Source organism: Salmo salar, chromosome ssa17 (assembly GCF_905237065.1).
Source record: "Salmo salar chromosome ssa17, Ssal_v3.1, whole genome shotgun sequence".
Classification (NCBI taxonomy): Eukaryota; Metazoa; Chordata; class Actinopteri; order Salmoniformes; family Salmonidae; genus Salmo; species Salmo salar.
Window position 1 is genome coordinate 34,870,360 of NC_059458.1, and position 20,200 is coordinate 34,890,559.

The 20,200-nt window shown below is 42.0% G+C and overlaps 1 protein-coding gene across 1 annotated transcript in view; it reads left to right on the forward strand.

Annotated features, from left to right (window-relative positions):
• Window positions 1-2,719: 2,719 nt before the first annotated feature.
• LOC106594304 (rhodopsin kinase GRK1-like) overlaps window positions 2,720-20,200 on the forward strand; it is a 56,838-nt gene continuing 39,357 nt past the window's right edge. The window contains exons 1-6 of the mRNA XM_045699584.1: window positions 2,720-4,031; window positions 7,158-7,285; window positions 7,719-7,876; window positions 8,019-8,102; window positions 10,389-10,513; window positions 11,224-11,425. Coding sequence (XP_045555540.1) covers window positions 3,330-4,031; window positions 7,158-7,285; window positions 7,719-7,876; window positions 8,019-8,102; window positions 10,389-10,513; window positions 11,224-11,425 — 1,399 coding nt within the window. The 5' untranslated portion in view covers window positions 2,720-3,329. The remainder of the gene's footprint in view (window positions 4,032-7,157; window positions 7,286-7,718; window positions 7,877-8,018; window positions 8,103-10,388; window positions 10,514-11,223; window positions 11,426-20,200) is intronic.

Consider the following 20,200-nt stretch of genomic DNA (forward strand, 5'->3'; position numbering starts at 1 on the left):
GGTGTGACCTACACTATGTGACTGCGTACCCTTGGACTAGACTTTTATATGTGGTGATAAGAGCAGCCTCCGGGTGTAGGGACGGGGCAGGGCCAACCATGCTGTGAGCTACACCTCACCCAACATCCCCTGTGTTCGCTGCTCAAACAGGACCCAAGAAGGCTGTGTGACCTTGGTGTGATATTCTACTCCTCTGTAACTACATGATATGTCCAGGACCTTGGTGTGATACTCTACTCCTCTGTAACTACATGATATGTCCAGGACCTTGGTGTGATACTCTACTCCTCTGTAACTGCATGATATGTCCAGGACCTTGGTGTGATACTCTACTCCTCTGTAACTGCATGATATGTCCAGGACCTTGGTGTGATACTCTTCTCCTCTGTAACTGCATGATATGTCCAGGACCTTGGTGTGATACTCTTCTCCTCTGTAACTGCATGATATGTCCAGGACCTTGGTGTGATACTCTACTCCTCTGTAACTGCATGATATGTCCAGGACCTTGGTGTGATACTCTACTGCTCTGTAACTGCATGATATGTCCAGGACCTTGGTATGATACTCTACTCCTCTGTAACTGCATGATATGTCCAGGGACCTTGGTGTGATACTCTACTGCTCTGTAACTACATGATATGTCCAGGACCTTGGTGTGATATTCTACTCCTCTGTAACTACATGATATGTCCAGGGACCTTGGTGTGATACTCTACTGCTCTGTAACTGCATGATATGTCCAGGACCTTGGTGTGATACTCTACTCCTCTGTAACTACACGATATGTCCAGGGACCTTGGTGTGATACTCTACTCCTCTGTAACTGCATGATATGTCCAGGACCTTGGTGTGATACTCTACTGCTCTGTAACTGCATGATATGTCCAGGACCTTGGTATGATACTCTACTCCTCTGTAACTGCATGATATGTCCAGGACCTTGGTGTGATACTCTACTCCTCTGTAACTACACGATATGTCCAGGGACCTTGGTGTGATACTCTACTCCTCTGTAACTGCATGATATGTCCAGGGACCTTGGTGTGATACTCTACTGCTCTGTAACTGCATGATATGTCCAGGGAACTGCCATGGAATTATGGGATGTCTTCTAAAATCATGATTATGCTGCTTTTTTATTGAAACTACAATGGCCACACTTTAGTCAACTGCTTTGTGAAATGGTGACATGAACACATTGTCAGAAACCACTGGGAACATTTCAACGGTGATAATGTTCTATATTAATTCTCTACCAATCCATAGACCTGGAACACCTACCCCTCCATAGACCTGGATCACCTACCATTCCATAGACCTGGATCACCTACCATTCCATAGACATGGATCACCTACCATTCCATAGACCTGGATCACCTACCATTCCATAGACATGGATCACCTACCATTCCATAGACCTGGATCACCTACCATTCCATAGACATGGATCACCTACCATTCCATAGACATGGATCACCTACCATTCCATAGACCTGGATCACCTACCATTCCATAGACCTGGATCACCTACCATTCCATAGACCTGGATCACCTACCCCTCCATAGACCTGGATCACCTACCATTCCATAGACCTGGATCACCTACCATTCCATAGACATGGATCACCTACCCCTCCATAGACCTGGATCACCTACCATTCCATAGACCTGGATCACCTACCATTCCATAGACCTGGATCACCTACCCCTCCATAGACCTGGAACACCTACCATTCCATAGACATGGATCACCTACCATTCCATAGACATGGATCACCTACCATTCCATAGACCTGGATCACCTACCATTCCATAGACCTGGATCACCTACCATTCCATAGACATGGATCACCTACCATTCCATAGACCTGGATCACCTACCATTCCATAGACATGGATCACCTACCCCTCCATAGACCTGGATCACCTACCATTCCATAGACCTGGATCACCTACCATTCCATAGACCTGGAACACCTACCATTCCATAGACCTGGATCACCTACCATTCCATAGACCTGGATCACCTACCATTCCATAGACATGGATCACCTACCATTCCATAGACCTGGATCACCTACCATTCCATAGACCTGGATCACCTACCATTCCATAGACCTGGATCACCTACCATTCCATAGACCTGGATCACCTACCCCTCCATAGACATGGATCACCTACCCCTCCATAGACATGGATCACCTACCATTCCATAGACCTGGATCACCTACCATTCCATAGACCTGGATCACCTACCCCTCCATAGACATGGATCACCTACCATTCCATAGACATGGATCACCTACCATTCCATAGACATGGATCACCTACCATTCCATAGACCTGGATCACCTACCCCTCCATAGACCTGGATCACCTACCCCTCCATAGACCTGGATCACCTACCATTCCATAGACATGGATCACCTACCATTCCATAGACCTGGATCACATACCATTCCATAGACATGGATCATTTTTATGAATGCTACCACTCTGACTCTTTTCTTATCTCTCTCTCTTTCTCTCACTCTCCCTCTCTCTCTCTCTCTTTCTCTCCCTCTCCCTCTCTCTCTCTCTCCATCTCTCTCTCCCTCTCCATCTCTCTCTCTTTCTCTCCCTCTCTCTCTCCCTCTCCATCTCTCTCTCCCTCTCCATCTCTCTCTCTTTCTCTCCCTCTCTCTCTCCCTCTCCATATCTCTCTCTCTCTCTCCCCTCCTCTCTCTCTCTCTCTCTCTCTCTCTCTCTCTCTCTCTCCCTCTCCATCCTATTGTCCTCCTCATGGTTTAACACAGTAGCAGTGGAAGGAAGGTATTATAGAGTTAGTGGATAAACTCTGAACACAAAGGTGTTGAGTCAGACAGATCTCTGTTATGTGAGAATGTGTGTGCGTGTGTGCGTGGCAGGGGCTTAACCTCTCAGTCTCAGGTTTGCTCCGGTCCCAGTAAGGGGAATCAGTGCTCCCTGTGTGTCTCTTTCTCTCTCTCTCTCTCTGCATCCTGCGCTCCAGGGGTACAGACAGACAGACAGATCACCCCTCTGCTCTCTACTGAATCACTACAGTCTGGGGGAAACTCTAGTCCTTTCATTTCCCGTGAACATTTTGGTCATCTGGCCATCTGTCCTTCTGTTTACTCCTGTCCTTCTCTTCTCCTCCTTCTTTCCTCTCCCCCTCTTCTTCTCTCCGTGTCCACGACGAGAGGAGTTGTCTGGGGCTTTTCTCACTCCCTCTCCTGATCTGTTTCCCAGTGGAGCTCGGCGCTTCACTTCTGTTTCTCTCTCTCTTTATTTCTCTCTCTTTGTTTCTGCCTCCATCCTTCATCGCCATGGATATGGGCAGCCTGACAACGGTGGTGGCCAACTCGGCCTACATCTCGGCGCGCGGGAGTTTCGACGGCACGGCCAACCCGTCCGCCAACCGGGACAAGAAGTACCACGCCCGCCTGAAGCTGCCTCACATCACGGTGTGCGAGGGCCTCAGGGAGACACTGGACCTGGGCTTCCAGACCGCCTGCGTGGAGCAGCCCATCGGCAAGCGTCTGTTCCAGGAGTTCCTGGAGGCCAACAACGAATACAAAGGCCCCTGCCGCCTGTGGAAGGACGTGGAGGAGTACAACCAGGCCGAGGACCAGGACCGCATTAAGAAGGCCTCCAAGATGCTCTCTCGCTACATGGAGCCAAGCGCCAAACACTTCTGCCCCTTCCTGCCGGAGAACGACATCACCAAGGTGAAGGAGAAGTACGCGGAGGCCGGAGACGATCTGTTCATCGAGACTCTGACCAGCGTACTGGACTTCCTCAAGGAGGTCCCTTACACCTTCTACCTGGACAGCATGCACCTGAAGAGGTTCCTCCAGTGGAAGTGGCTGGAGATGCAGCCCACGGGAGAGGACTGGTTCATGGACTTCCGTGTCCTTGGGAAGGGGGGCTTCGGGGAGGTACACGCCACCTCGATGAAGGCCACGGGGAAACTGTACGCCTGCAAGAAGCTCAACAAGAAGAGGCTGAAGAAGAGGAAAGGCTATGAGGTGAGAGACAGAAGACCTGTATTACTACTATATATAGTGGACTTTGTAGTTCACTTCTAAAATGGAGGGCAAAATTGGTTGCCATTGGAAAAGAGGAAGGAGTGCCTGATGGGTAGTGTAGTTCATGGAGGGAAATGGCTATGTGTCAGTGGATGGGTTGATATGAGACGTGTGTTGTAAGACATTAGGGTTAGGTGTTGGTTTCAGTACATGTGAGTTTCGTGTGAGAGCTCTGAGGAAGTCACTTTAAAGAGGTAAGAGATAAAGAGAGAGAGAGAAGCGTGTGACGGACAAAAGAGAGTTCACAGTTTAATTAATAAAGTTTGTGTTTTGGGTACGATGAATACCACTCGTAACACAACTTATCCAAAGCATCTGTCCAGGATAAGCGATGCTTGGTGGAGGAGGGCTGATTACGGAACAGACTTACGTTAGTACATAGGAGAGCACACACAGGTGTTAGTACATAGGAGAGCACACACACATAGGTGTTAGTACATAGGAGAGCACACACACACAGGTGTTAGTACATAGGAGAGCACACACACATAGGTGTTAGTACATAGGAGAGCACACACACACAGGTGTTAGTACATAGGAGAGCACACACACACAGGTGTTAGTACATAGGAGAGCACACACACACAGGTGTTAGTACATAGGAGAGCACACACACACAGGTGTTAGTACATAGGAGAGCACACATACACAGGTGTTAGTACATAGGAGAGCACACACACACAGGTGTTAGTACATAGGAGAGCACACACACACACAGGTGTTAGTACATAGGAGAGCACACACACACACACACACACACACAGGTGTTAGTACATAGGAGAGCACACACACACAGGTGTTAGTACATAGGAGAGCACACATACACAGGTGTTAGTACATAGGAGAGCACACACACACAGGTGTTAGTACATAGGAGAGCACACACACACACACAGGTGTTAGTACATAGGAGAGCACACACACACACACAGGTGTTAGTACATAGGAGAGCACACACACACACAGATGTTTGTACATAGGAGAGCACACACACACAGGTGTTTGTACATAGGAGAGCACACACACACACACAGATGTTTGTACATAGGAGAGCACACACACACAGGTGTTTGTACATAGGAGAGCACACACACACACACACACAGGTGTTAGTACATAGGAGAGCACACACACACAGGTGTTAGTACATAGGAGAGCACACACAGGAGAGTACATATCCCTCAGCCTTGACCTTCAGCAGAATGTCACAGCTCTTCAGATTATCACAGGGATTTCACACTACATAAGAACCTCATTCAGGACTATTACCCAACAACACACCTTCCAAATGTCTTCCTCTGAGGTTGCATCACAAATAGCACCCCACTCCCTGTAAATCCCTATGGGCCAAGGTGAAAAGTAGGGCCCTTCATAGGGAATAGGGTGCAATGTAGGATCATCCCTGTAGATTTGTTCTATGCCACAAATAGACTCGACAGAGGAGTGGTCTGGGCAGTGGTGTGTGTGTGTGTGTGTGTGTGTGTGTGTGTGTGTGTGTGTGTACATGTACGTACGTGTCTGTGTGCATGTGTGCGTGAGTGAGTGAGTGTGTGTGTGTGTGTGTGTTGTGTGTGTGTGTGTGTGTGTGTGTGTGTGTGTGTGTGTGTGTGTGTGTGTGTGTGTGTGTGTGTGTGTGTGTGTGTGTGTGTGTGAGTGTGTAGTATAGTGCAGTAGTCTCCAGTAAGATGAATGTAAGTGTTGGACTGTAGTCGTTCTGGGCAGTGAGGGGTAAGGGTCTATCTGGAGTGGAACTGAATGAACAGGGGACATTGAGATATATTGGGCAGGGCAGTGGCAATGATTAGAGTTGACATGAAATACAAGTGTTATTTCATTCAAATACCCCAGGGGTCCAGCTATTCCTCTAGGCCACAGTGGCAGCTGGTTTACACACTGATGTCTACCAGGGAACCACGCTGTGTGGACTCTGGACTGACTTTGGACTGTCAAATCACTCGTGGATATGAAGTGACATTAATCGCTCAATGAAGTGCCAATGCAGGAACCAGAGGAGCTGTGGAGAGTGTCTGTCTTCTATGATATAATCAGTGATAAGCCCCTACCTGCAGGAACCAGAGGAGCTGTGGAGAGTGTCTGTCTTCTATGATATAATCAGTGATAAGCCCCTACCTGCAGGAACCAGAGGAGCTGTGGAGAGTGTCTGTCTTCTATGATATAATCAGTGATAAGCCCCTACCTGCAGGAACCAGAGGAGCTGTGGAGAGTGTCTGTCTTCTATGATATAATCAGTGATAAGCCCCTACCTGCAGGAACCAGAGGAGCTGTGCAGAGTGTCTGTCTTCCATGATATAATCAGTGATAAGCCCCTACCTGCAGGAACCAGAGGAGCTGTGGAGAGTGTCTGTCTTCTATGATATAATCAGTGATAAGCCCCTACCTGCAGGAACCAGAGGAGCTGTGGAGAGTGTCTGTCTTCTATGATATAATCAGTAATAAGCCCCTACCTGCAGGAACCAGAGGAGCTGTGCAGAGTGTCTGTCTTCTATGATATAATCAGTGATAAGCCCCTACCTGCAGGAACCAGAGGAGCTGTGCAGAATGTCTGTCTTCTATGATATAATCAGTGATAAGCCCCTACCTGCAGCATTACAATGATTATTGAGCTCCTTATTCAGTACGTGCCAGCTCTGCCATGTTTCTAAATGGAGCAGATCCCTCCCTGCTACGGGTATTGGGCGTGTGTGTATGTGCGTGTTATCACACATGCTTACGTATAAGTATGTGGTTGTCTTGTGTAATGTGAATGAACTGATGGACCTTGCAGCCTGTCCTGTGCTGACCTTAGACACAGGCTTTGGCCCAAATGGCACCCTATTCCCTATATAATGGCACCCTATTCCCTATATAATGGCACCGTATTCCCTATATAATGGAACCCTATTCCCTATATAATGGCACCCTATTCCCTATATAATGGAACCCTATTCCCTATATAGTGCAATACGTTTGACCAGAGCCCTATGAGCCCTTATGAGCCCTATGAGCCCTGGTCAAATGTAGTGCACTATATAAGGAATAGGGTGCCTTTCCCCTCCGGTCCACTAGGGGGCGATGGTGGAGAAGAGAATTCTGGCACGTGTCCACAGCAGGTTCATCGTGTCGCTGGCCTACGCCTTCCAGACCAAGACTGAGCTCTGTCTGGTCATGACCATCATGAATGGAGGAGACTTGAGGTAAAATAGCTTGCTCCTATTGGGTGGGTGTGGGGAGGGAGGAGACCTGAGGTAAGATAGCTTGCTCCTATTGGGTGGGTGTGGGGAGGGAGGAGACCTGAGGTAAGAGCTTGCTCCTATTGGGTGGCTGTGGGGAGGGAGGAGACCTGAGGTAAAATAGCTTGCTACTATTGGGTGGGTGTGGGGAGGGCGGAGACCTGAGGTAAAATAGCTTGCTACTATTGGGTGGGTGTGGGGAGGGAGGAGACCTGAGGTAAGATAGCTTGCTCCTATTGGGTGGGTGTGGGGAGGGAGGGTTCTATTTATGTCTGACTATCTACAGTTGTTTATATCCTGCTGTGTTTCCTGTTGTGTTTCTATGTGGTTTGTGTATCTCATGCGTGATCTGAGGTAAGAATGTCCTCTTGTAAACATCAATCTAATCTACGGTCAGGTATCATATCTACAATGTGGATGAGAACAACCCAGGGTTTGATGAGCAGAGGGCCTGTTTCTACACAGCTCAGATCATACAGGGTATGGAGCACCTCCACCAGAAGAGAATCATCTACAGAGACCTCAAACCTGAGAATGTGTTGTTGGATAATGAAGGTACACACACACACACACACACACACACACTTTACACAGGACATGGGTCGACACTGACGTACTCTGGGCTGCTAACAATATCTCTGACGTTTGTTGGAGGTGTGTTTGACATTATGGTCTTGATGTTTGCTCTTTGTCTCAGGTAACGTGCGTATCTCTGACCTTGGTCTGGCCGTGGAGCTGGAGGACAACCAGACCAATATCAAAGGCTACGCTGGGACTCCAGGTACACTACCACTTCCCTTAACTCACCTGTACAGTACAACTCACTGTACTGTCCCTGACAACTCACTGTACTGTCCCTGACAACTCGCTGTACTGTCCCTGACAACTCACTGTACTGTCCCTGACAACTCACTGTACTGTCCCTGACAACTCACTGTACTGTCCCTGACAACTCACTGTAGTGTCCCTGACAACTCACTGTACTGTCTCTGACAACTCGCTGTACTGTCCCTCACTGTAGTGTCCCTGACAACTCACTGTACTGTCCCTGACAACTCACTGTACTGTTCCTCACTGTACTGTCCCTGACAACTCACTGTACTGTCCCTGACAACTCACTGTACTGTCCCTGACAACTCACTGTACTGTCCCTCACTGTAGTGTCCCTGACAACTCACTGTATTGTCCCTGACAACTCACTGTACTGTCCCTGACAACTCACTGTACTTGTCCCTGACAACTCACTGTACTGTCCCTGACAACTCGCTCTACTGTCCCTCACTGTAGTGTCCCTGACAACTCACTGTACTGTCCCTGACAACTCACTGTAATGTCCCTGACAACTCACTGTACTGTCCCTGACAACTCACTGTACTGTCCCTGACAACTCACTGTACTGTCCCTGACAACTCACTGTAATGTCCCTGACAACTCACTGTAATGTCCCTGACAACTCACTGTAGTGTCCCTGACAACCCACTGTACTGTCCCTGACAACCCACTGTACTGTCCCTGACCGGACACACTGCTGTAACCACTTACTGTACCTGTCCCCTCCCCTCTCTCTCTCACTCCTGTCCCTACCTGTCCCCTCCCCTCTCTCTCACTCCTGTCCTTACCTGTCCCCTCCCCTCTCTAGTCCACCTGCACTTACCTGTCCCCTCCCCTCTCTATCCCACCTATCTTTACCTGTCCCCTCTCTATTACACCTGCACTTACCTGTCCCCTCCCCTCTCTATCCCACCTATCTTTACCTGTCCCCTCTCTATTACACCTGCACTTACCTGTCCCCTCCCCTCTCTATCCCACCTATCTTTACCTGTCCCCTCTCTATTACACCTGCACTTACCTGTCCCCTCCCCTCTCTATCCCACCTATCTTTACCTGTCTCCTCTCTATTACACCTGCACTTACCTGTCCCCTCCCTCTCTATCCCACCTATCTTTACCTGTCCCCTCTCTATTACACCTGCACTTACCTGTCCCCTCCCTCTCTATCCCACCTATCTTTACCTGTCCCCTCTCTATTACACCTGCACTTACATGTCCCCTCCCTCTCTATCCCACCTATCTTTACCTGTCCCCTCTCTATTACACCTGCACTTACCTGTCCCCTCCCCTCTCTATCCCACCTATCTTTACCTGTCCCCTCTCTATTACACCTGCACTTACCTGTCCCCTCCCCTCTCTATCCCACCTATCTTTACCTGTCTCCTCTCTATTACACCTGCACTTACCTGTCCCCTCCCCTCTCTATCCCACCTATCTTTACCTGTCCCCTCTCTATTACACCTGCACTTACCTGTCCCCTCCCCTCTCTATCCCACCTATCTTTACCTGTCCCCTCTCTATTACACCTGCACTTACCTGTCCCCTCCCTCTCTATCCCACCTATCTTTACCTGTCTCCTCTCTATTACACCTGCACTTACCTGTCCCCTCCCCTCTCTATCCCACCTATCTTTACCTGTCCCCTCTCTATTACACCTGCACTTACCTGTCCCCTCCCTCTCTATCCCACCTATCTTTACCTGTCCCCTCTCTATTACACCTGCACTTACCTGTCCCCTCCCCTCTCTATCCCACCTATCTTTACCTGTCCCCTCTCTATTACACCTGCACTTACCTGTCCCCTCCCTCTCTATCCCACCTATCTTTACCTGTCCCCTCTCTATTACACCTGCACTTACATGTCCCTCCTCTCTATCCCACCTATCTTTACCTGTCCCCTCTCTATTACACCTGCACTTACCTGTCCCCTCCCCTCTCTATCCCACCTATCTTTACCTGTCCCCTCTCTATTACACCTGCACTTACCTGTCCCCTCCCCTCTCTATCCCACCTATCTTTACCTGTCCCCTCTCTATTACACCTGCACTTACCTGTCCCCTCCCTTCTCTAGACACCTGTCCTTATCTGTCCCCTCCCCTCTCTATCTCACCGGTCCTTACCTCCCTGGCCTGTAGCATAATGTGGGGGTCAGTAGTAGATGACTGTATATGGGGTATAGGGTGCCATTTGAGACGCAGACAGAGGACACTACTGTGCCCTTTGACCTCTTCCCGTCAGGGTTCATGGCCCCAGAGCTGCTGAAAGGGGAGGAGTATGACTGGTCAGTGGACTACTTTACCCTTGGGGTCACGCTGTATGAGTTCATCGCTGCCAAGGGACCTTTCAGAACCCGAGGAGAGAAGGTGACCTCTACCTTCCTCTCTTCCATTTCTTCTTCTCCCTCCTGTCCTCTTCTCCTTCCCTTCTCCTTCTTATCCCCCTCTCTCTCTCTCTCTCTCTCTCTCTCTCTCACTCTCTCTCTATTCTGTACTACCCTCTTTCTACTGTACATTCTCTCTCCTTCTGTCCCTCTCTCTCTCTCTCTCTCTCTTTCCTTCTCTGTCCCTCTCTCCTTCTCTGTCTCTGTCATTCCTTCTATTTCTCTGTCTCTCTCTCCTCTGTCTCTCTCTCTCTCCTTCTGTCTCTCTCCTCTCTCTCTCTCTCTCTCTCTCTCTCTCTCCTTCTGTCTCTCTCACCTTCTCTGTGCCTCTCTCCTCTCTCTCTGTCTGTCTTTCTCTTGCTTTCTTCAGTCACAGCTCACGTTTGTCTACCTCCGTTCCAAATGGCCCCCTATTCCATATGGAGTGCACTACTTTAAACCAGAGCCCTATGGTCCCTGGTCAACAGTAGTGCACTAAACAGAGAAAATGGTGCCATTTGTGACGCACACAGAGGCTTGACAGAGGTAACGCTAATGAATAATGTACTGGGTGGGGCTGGTCAGGTGTAACCTAACCTAGGGCTAACACATAGAGTTAGTTAGAGGGCACAAAGAGGTACATAGAGGCACATAGACATAGAGAGTTGGATAGATTTACCTTCTGTCCAACTCTATGGGCTGTCATCTATTCAGGTGGAGAACAAAGTAGTGAAGAAGCGGATTCTGAATGACCCCGTGGCCTATCCGGAGAAGTTCAGTGAGAAAGCCAAGTCCATCTGCGAGGCGCTGCTGTGCAAGACGGTGGACCAGAGGCTGGGCTTCAAGAACGGGTCCTGTGACGAGCTCCGAGCGCACCCCTTCTTCAGCGAACTCAACTGGATGAAACTGAACGAAGGTGCGGCCTGCATCACTGGGGTTACGTCCAAAATGGCACCCTATAATCTGTTGGCCCTCATTTAACGTAGTGCACTATATAGGGTCCTGGTCTAAAGTAGTGCACTATATAGGGTCCTGGTCTAAAGTAGTGCACTATATAGGGCCCTGGTCTAAAGTAGTGCACTATATAGGGCCCTGGTCTAAAGTAGTGCACCATATAGGGCCCTGGTCTAAAGTAGTGCACTATATAGGGCCCTGGTCTAAAGTAGTGCACTATATAGGGCCCTGGTCTAAAGTAGTGCACTATATAGCACATAGAGTGCCATTTGGAATGGAACCCGCTGCATCACCTTCTGCGCTTATGTGTCGTCATCATCACAGGCCATTTTAGAAACGTGGAATCATCAAGGATGTGATTAACAAAAAGAGATGAGACAGTCAGGACGAGGGGCCACCAGTACATTACCCAATATACACACATTACCCAATATACACACATTACCCAATATACACACATTACCCAATATACACACATTAACCAACATACACACATTACCCAATATACACACGTTACCCAATATACATACAATATACACACATTACCCAATATACACACATTACCCAATATACACACATTACCCAATATACACACATTAACCAATATATACACATTACCCAATATACACACATTACCCAATATACACACATTAACCAATATATACACATTACCCAATATATACACACATTACCCAATATACACACATTACCCAATATACACACATTACCCAATATACACACATTACCCAATATACACACATTACCCAATATATACACATTACCCAATATACACACATTACCCAATATACACATTACCCAATATACACACATTACCCAATATATACACATTACCCAATATACACACATTACCCAATATACACACATTACCCAATATACACACATTACCCAATATACACACTTTAACCAATATATACACATTACCCAATATATACACACATTACCCAATATACACACATTACCCAATAAACACACATTACCCAATATACACACATTACCCAATATACACACATTAACCAATATACACACATTAACCAATATATACACATTACCCAATATACACACATTACCCAATATACACACATTACCCAATATACACACATTACCCAATATACACACATTACCCAATATACACACATTAACCAATATACACACATTACCCAATATACACACGTTACCCAATATACATACAATATACACACATTACCCAATATACACACATTAACCAATATACACACATTACCCAATATACACACGTTACCCAATATACATACAATATACACACATTACCCAATATACACACATTAACCAACATACACACATTACCCAATATACACACATTACCCAATATACACACATTACCCAATATACACACATTACCCAATATACACACATTACCCAATATACACACATTAACCAATATACACACATTACCCAATATACACACGTTACCCAATATACATACAATATACACACATTACCCAATATACACACATTAACCAACATACACACATTACCCAATATACACACATTACCCAATATACACACATTACCCAATATACACACATTAACCAATATACACACATTACCCAATATACACACATTACCCAATATACACACATTAACCAATATACACACATTACCCAATATACACACGTTACCCAATATACATACAATATACACACATTACCCAATATACACACATTAACCAACATACACACATTACCCAATATACACACATTACCCAATATACACACATTAACCAACATACACACATTACCCAATATACACACGTTACCCAATATACATACAATATACACACATTACCCAATATACACACATTAACCAACATACACACATTACCCAATATACACACATTACCCAATATACACACATTAACCAACATACACACATTACCCAATATACACACATTACCCAATAAACACACATTAACCAATATACACACATTACCCAATATACACACATTACCCAATATACACACATTACCCAATATACACACATTACCCAATATACACACGTTACCCAATATACATACAATATACACACATTACCCAATATACACACATTAACCAACATACACACATTACCAAATATACACACATTACCCAATATACACACATTAACCAACATACACACATTACCCAATATACACACATTACCCAATATACACACATTACCCAATATACACACATTACCCAATATACACACATTACCCAATATACACACGTTACCCAATATACATACAATATACACACATTACCCAATATACACACATTAACCAACATACACACATTACCCAATATACACACATTACCCAATATACACACATTACCCAATATATACACATTACCCAATATACACACATTACCCAATATATACACATTACCCAATATACACACATTAACCAATATACACACATTACCCAATATACACACAATATACACACATTACCCAATATACACACATTACCCAATATACACACATTAACCAACATACACACATTACCCAATATACACACATTACCCAATATACACACATTACCCAATATACACACATTAACCAATATACACACATTAACCAATATATACACATTACCCAATATACACACATTACCCAATATAACACATTAACCAATATACACACATTACCCAATATACACACGTTACCCAATATACATACAATATACACACATTACCCAATATACACACATTAACCAATATACACACGTTACCCAATATACATACAATATACACACATTACCCAATATACACACATTAACCAATATACACACATTACCCAATATACACACATTACCCAATATACACACATTAACCCAATATACACACATTACCCAATATACACACGTTACCCAATATACACATACCAATATACACACATTACCCAATATACACACATTAACCAATATACACACATTACCCAATATACACACATTACCCAATATACACATTACCCAATATACACACATTACCCAATATACACACATTAACCAATATACACACATTACCCAATATACACACGTTACCCAATATACATACAATATACACACATTACCCAATATACACATTAACCAATATAACACATTACCCAATATACACACATTACCCAATATACACATTAACAATATACACATTACCCAATATACACACATTAACCAATATACACACATTACCCAATATACACACATTACCCAATATACACACATTACCCAATATACACACATTACCCAATATACACACATTACCCAATATACACATTAACCAATATACACACATTACCCAATATACACACATTACCCAATATACACACATTACCCAATATACACACATTAACCAATATACACACATTACCCAATATACACACGTTACCCAATATACATACAATATACACACATTACCCAATATACACACATTAACCAACATACACACATTACCCAATATACACACATTACCCAATATACACACATTAACCAACATACACACATTACCCAATATACACACATTACCCAATATACACACATTACCCAATATACACACATTACCCAATATACACACGTTACCCAATATACATACAATATACACACATTACCCAATATACACACATTACCCAATATACACACATTACCCAATATACACACATTAACCAATATACACACATTACCCAATATACACACATTACCCAATATACACACATTACCCAATATACACACATTACCCAATATACACACATTAACCAATATACACACATTACCCAATATACACATTACCCAATATCACACATTACCCAATATACACACATTACCCAATATACACATTACCCAATATACACACATTACCCAATATACACATTACCCAATATACACACATTACCCAATATACACACATTACCCAATATACACACATTACCCAATATACACACATTACCCAATATACACACATTACCCAATATACACACATTACCCAATATACACACATTACCCAATACAATATACACACATTACCCAATATACACACATTACCCAATATACACACATTACCCAATATACACATTACCCAATATACACACATTACCCAATATACACACATTACCCAATATACACACATTACCCAATATACACATTACCCAATATACACACATTACCCAATATATACACATTACCCAATATACACACATTAACCAATATACACACATTACCCAATATACACACAATATACACACATTACCCAATATACACACATTACCCAATATACACACATTACCCAATATACACACATTACCCAATATACACACATTACCCAATATACACACATTAACCAATATACACACATTACCCAATATACACACATTACCCAATATACACACATTACCCAATATACACATTACCCAATATACACATTACCCAATATACACACATTACCCAATATACACACATTACCCAATATACACACATTACCCAATATACACACATTACCCAATATACACACATTAACCAACATACACACATTACCCAATATACACACGTTACCCAATATACATACAATATACACACATTACCCAATATACACACATTAACCAACATACACACATTACCCAATATACACACATTACCCAATATACACACATTAACCAACATACACACATTACCCAATATACACACATTACCCAATATACACACATTAACCAATATACACACATTACCCAATATACACACATTACCCAATATACACACATTAACCAATATACACACATTACCCAATATACACACGTTACCCAATATACATACAATATACACACATTACCCAATATACACACATTACCCAATATACACATTACCCAATATACACACATTACCCAATATACACACATTAACCAATATACACATTACCCAATATACACACATTACCCAATATACACATTACCCAATATACACACATTACCCAATATACACACATTACCCAATATACACACATTACCCAATATACACACATTACCCAATATAAACACATTACCCAATATACACACATTACCCAATATACACACATTACCCAATATACACACATTACCCAATATACACACATTACCCAATATACACACATTACCCAATATACACACATTACCCAATATACACATTACCCAATATACACATTACCCAATATACACATTACCCAATATACACACATTACCCAATATACACACATTACCCAATATACACACATTACCCAATATACACACATTACCCAATATACACACATTACCCAATATACACACATTAACCAATATACACACATTACCCAATATACACACATTACCCAATATACACACATTACCCAATATACACATTACCCAATATACACACATTACCCAATATACACACATTACCCAATATACACACATTACCCAATATACACACATTACCCAATATACACACATTACCCAATATACACATTACCCAATATACACACATTACCCAATATACACTAATACCCAATATACACACATTACCCAATATACACACATTACCCAATATACACACATTACCCAATATACACACATTACCCAATATACACATTACCCAATATACACACATTACCCAATATACACACATTACCCAATATACACACATTAACCAATATACACACATTACCCAATATACACACATTACCCAATATACACACATTACCCAATATACACATTAACCAATATACACACATTACCCAATATACACATTACCCAATATACACATTAACCAATATACACACATTACCCAATATACACACATTACCCAATATACACATTAACCAATATACACACATTACCCAATATACACACATTACCCAATATACACACATTAACCAATATACACACATTACCCAATATATACACACATTACCCAATATACACACATTACCCAATATACACACATTACCCAATATACACACATTACCCAACATACACATTACCCAATATACACACATTACCCAATATACACACATTACCCAATATACACACATTACCCAATATACACATTAACCAATATACACACATTACCCAATATACACACATTACCCAATATACACACATTAACCAATATACACACATTACCCAATATACACACATTACCCAATATACACACATTAACCAATATACACACATTACCCAATATACACACGTTACCCAATATACATACAATATACACACATTACCCAATATACACACATTAACCAACATACACACATTACCCAATATACACACATTACCCAATATAACACATTAACCAATATACACACATTACCCAATATACACACATTACCCAATATACACATTACCAATATACACACATTACCCAATATACACACATTACCCAATATACACACATTACCCAATATACACACATTAACCAATATACACACATTACCCAATATACACACATTACCCAATATACACACATTACCCAATATACACACATTACCCAATATACACACATTACCCAATATACACACATTACCCAATATACACATTAACCAATATACACACATTACCCAATATACACACATTACCCAATATACACACATTAACCAATATACACACATTACCCAATATACACACATTACCCAATATACACACATTAACCAATATACACACATTACCCAATATACACACATTACCCAATATACACACATTAACCAATATACACACATTACCCAATATACACACATTACCCAATATACACACATTACCCAATATACACACATTACCCAATATACACACATTACCCAATATACACACATAACCAATATACACACATTACCCAATATACACACATTAACCAATATACACACATTACCCAATATACACACATTACCCAAATATACACATTACCCAATATACACACATTACCCAATATACACACATTACCCAATATACACACATTACCCAATATACACACATTACCCAATATACACACATTACCCAATATACACACATTACCCAATATAACACATTACCCAATATACACACATTACCCAATATACACACGTTACCCAATATACATACAATAACACATTACCCAATATACACACATTAACCAATATACACACATTACCCAATATACACACATTACCCAATATACACACATTAACCAATATACACACATTACCCAATATACACACATTACCCAATATACAACATTACCCAATATACACACATTACCCAATATACACACATTACCCAATATACACATTACCCAATATACACACATTACCCAATATACACACATTAACCAATATACACATTACCCAATATACACACGTTACCCAATATACACACATTACCCAATATACACACATTACCCAATATACACATTAACCAACATACACACATTACCCAATATACACACATTACCCAATATACACACATTAACCAATATACACACATTACCCAATATACACACATTACCCAATATACACACATTACCCAATATACACACATTACCCAATATACACACATTAACCAATATACACACATTACCCAATATACACACAATATACACACATTACCCAATATACACACATTAACCAATATACACACATTACCCAATATACACACATTACCCAATATACACACATTAACCAATATACACACATTACCCAATATACACACATTACCCAATATACACACATTAACCAATATACACACATTACCCAATATACACACGTTACCCAATATACATACAATATACACACATTACCCAATATACACACATTAACCAACATACACACATTACCCAATATACACACATTACCCAATATACACACATTAACCAACATACACACATTACCCAATATACACACATTACCCAATATACACACATTAACCAATATACACACATTACCCAATATACACACATTACCCAATATACACACATTACCCAATATACACACGTTACCCAATATACACATTACCCAATATACACACATTAACCAATATACACACATTACCCAATATACACACGTTACCCAATATACATACAATATACACACATTACCCAATATACACACATTAACCAATATACACACATTACCCAATATACACACATTACCCAATATACACACATTAACCAAGATACACACATTACCCAATATACACACATTACCCAATATACACACATTAACCAACATACACACATTACCCAATATACACATTACCCAATATACACATTACCCAATATACACACATTACCCAATATACACATTACCCAATATACACACATTACCCAATATACACACATTACCCAATATACACACATTACCCAATATACACACATTACCCAATATACACACATTACCCAATATACACACTTTAACCAATATATACACATTACCCAATATATACACACATTACCCAATATACACATTACCCAATATACACACATTACCCAATATACACACATTAACCAATATACACACATTAACCAATATACACACATTACCCAATATAACACATTACCCAATATACACATTACCCAATATACACACATTACCCAATATACACACATTACCCAATATACACATTACCCAATATACACATTACCCAATATACACACATTACCCAATATACACACATTACCCAATATACACACATTACCCAATATACACACATTACCCAATATACACACATTACC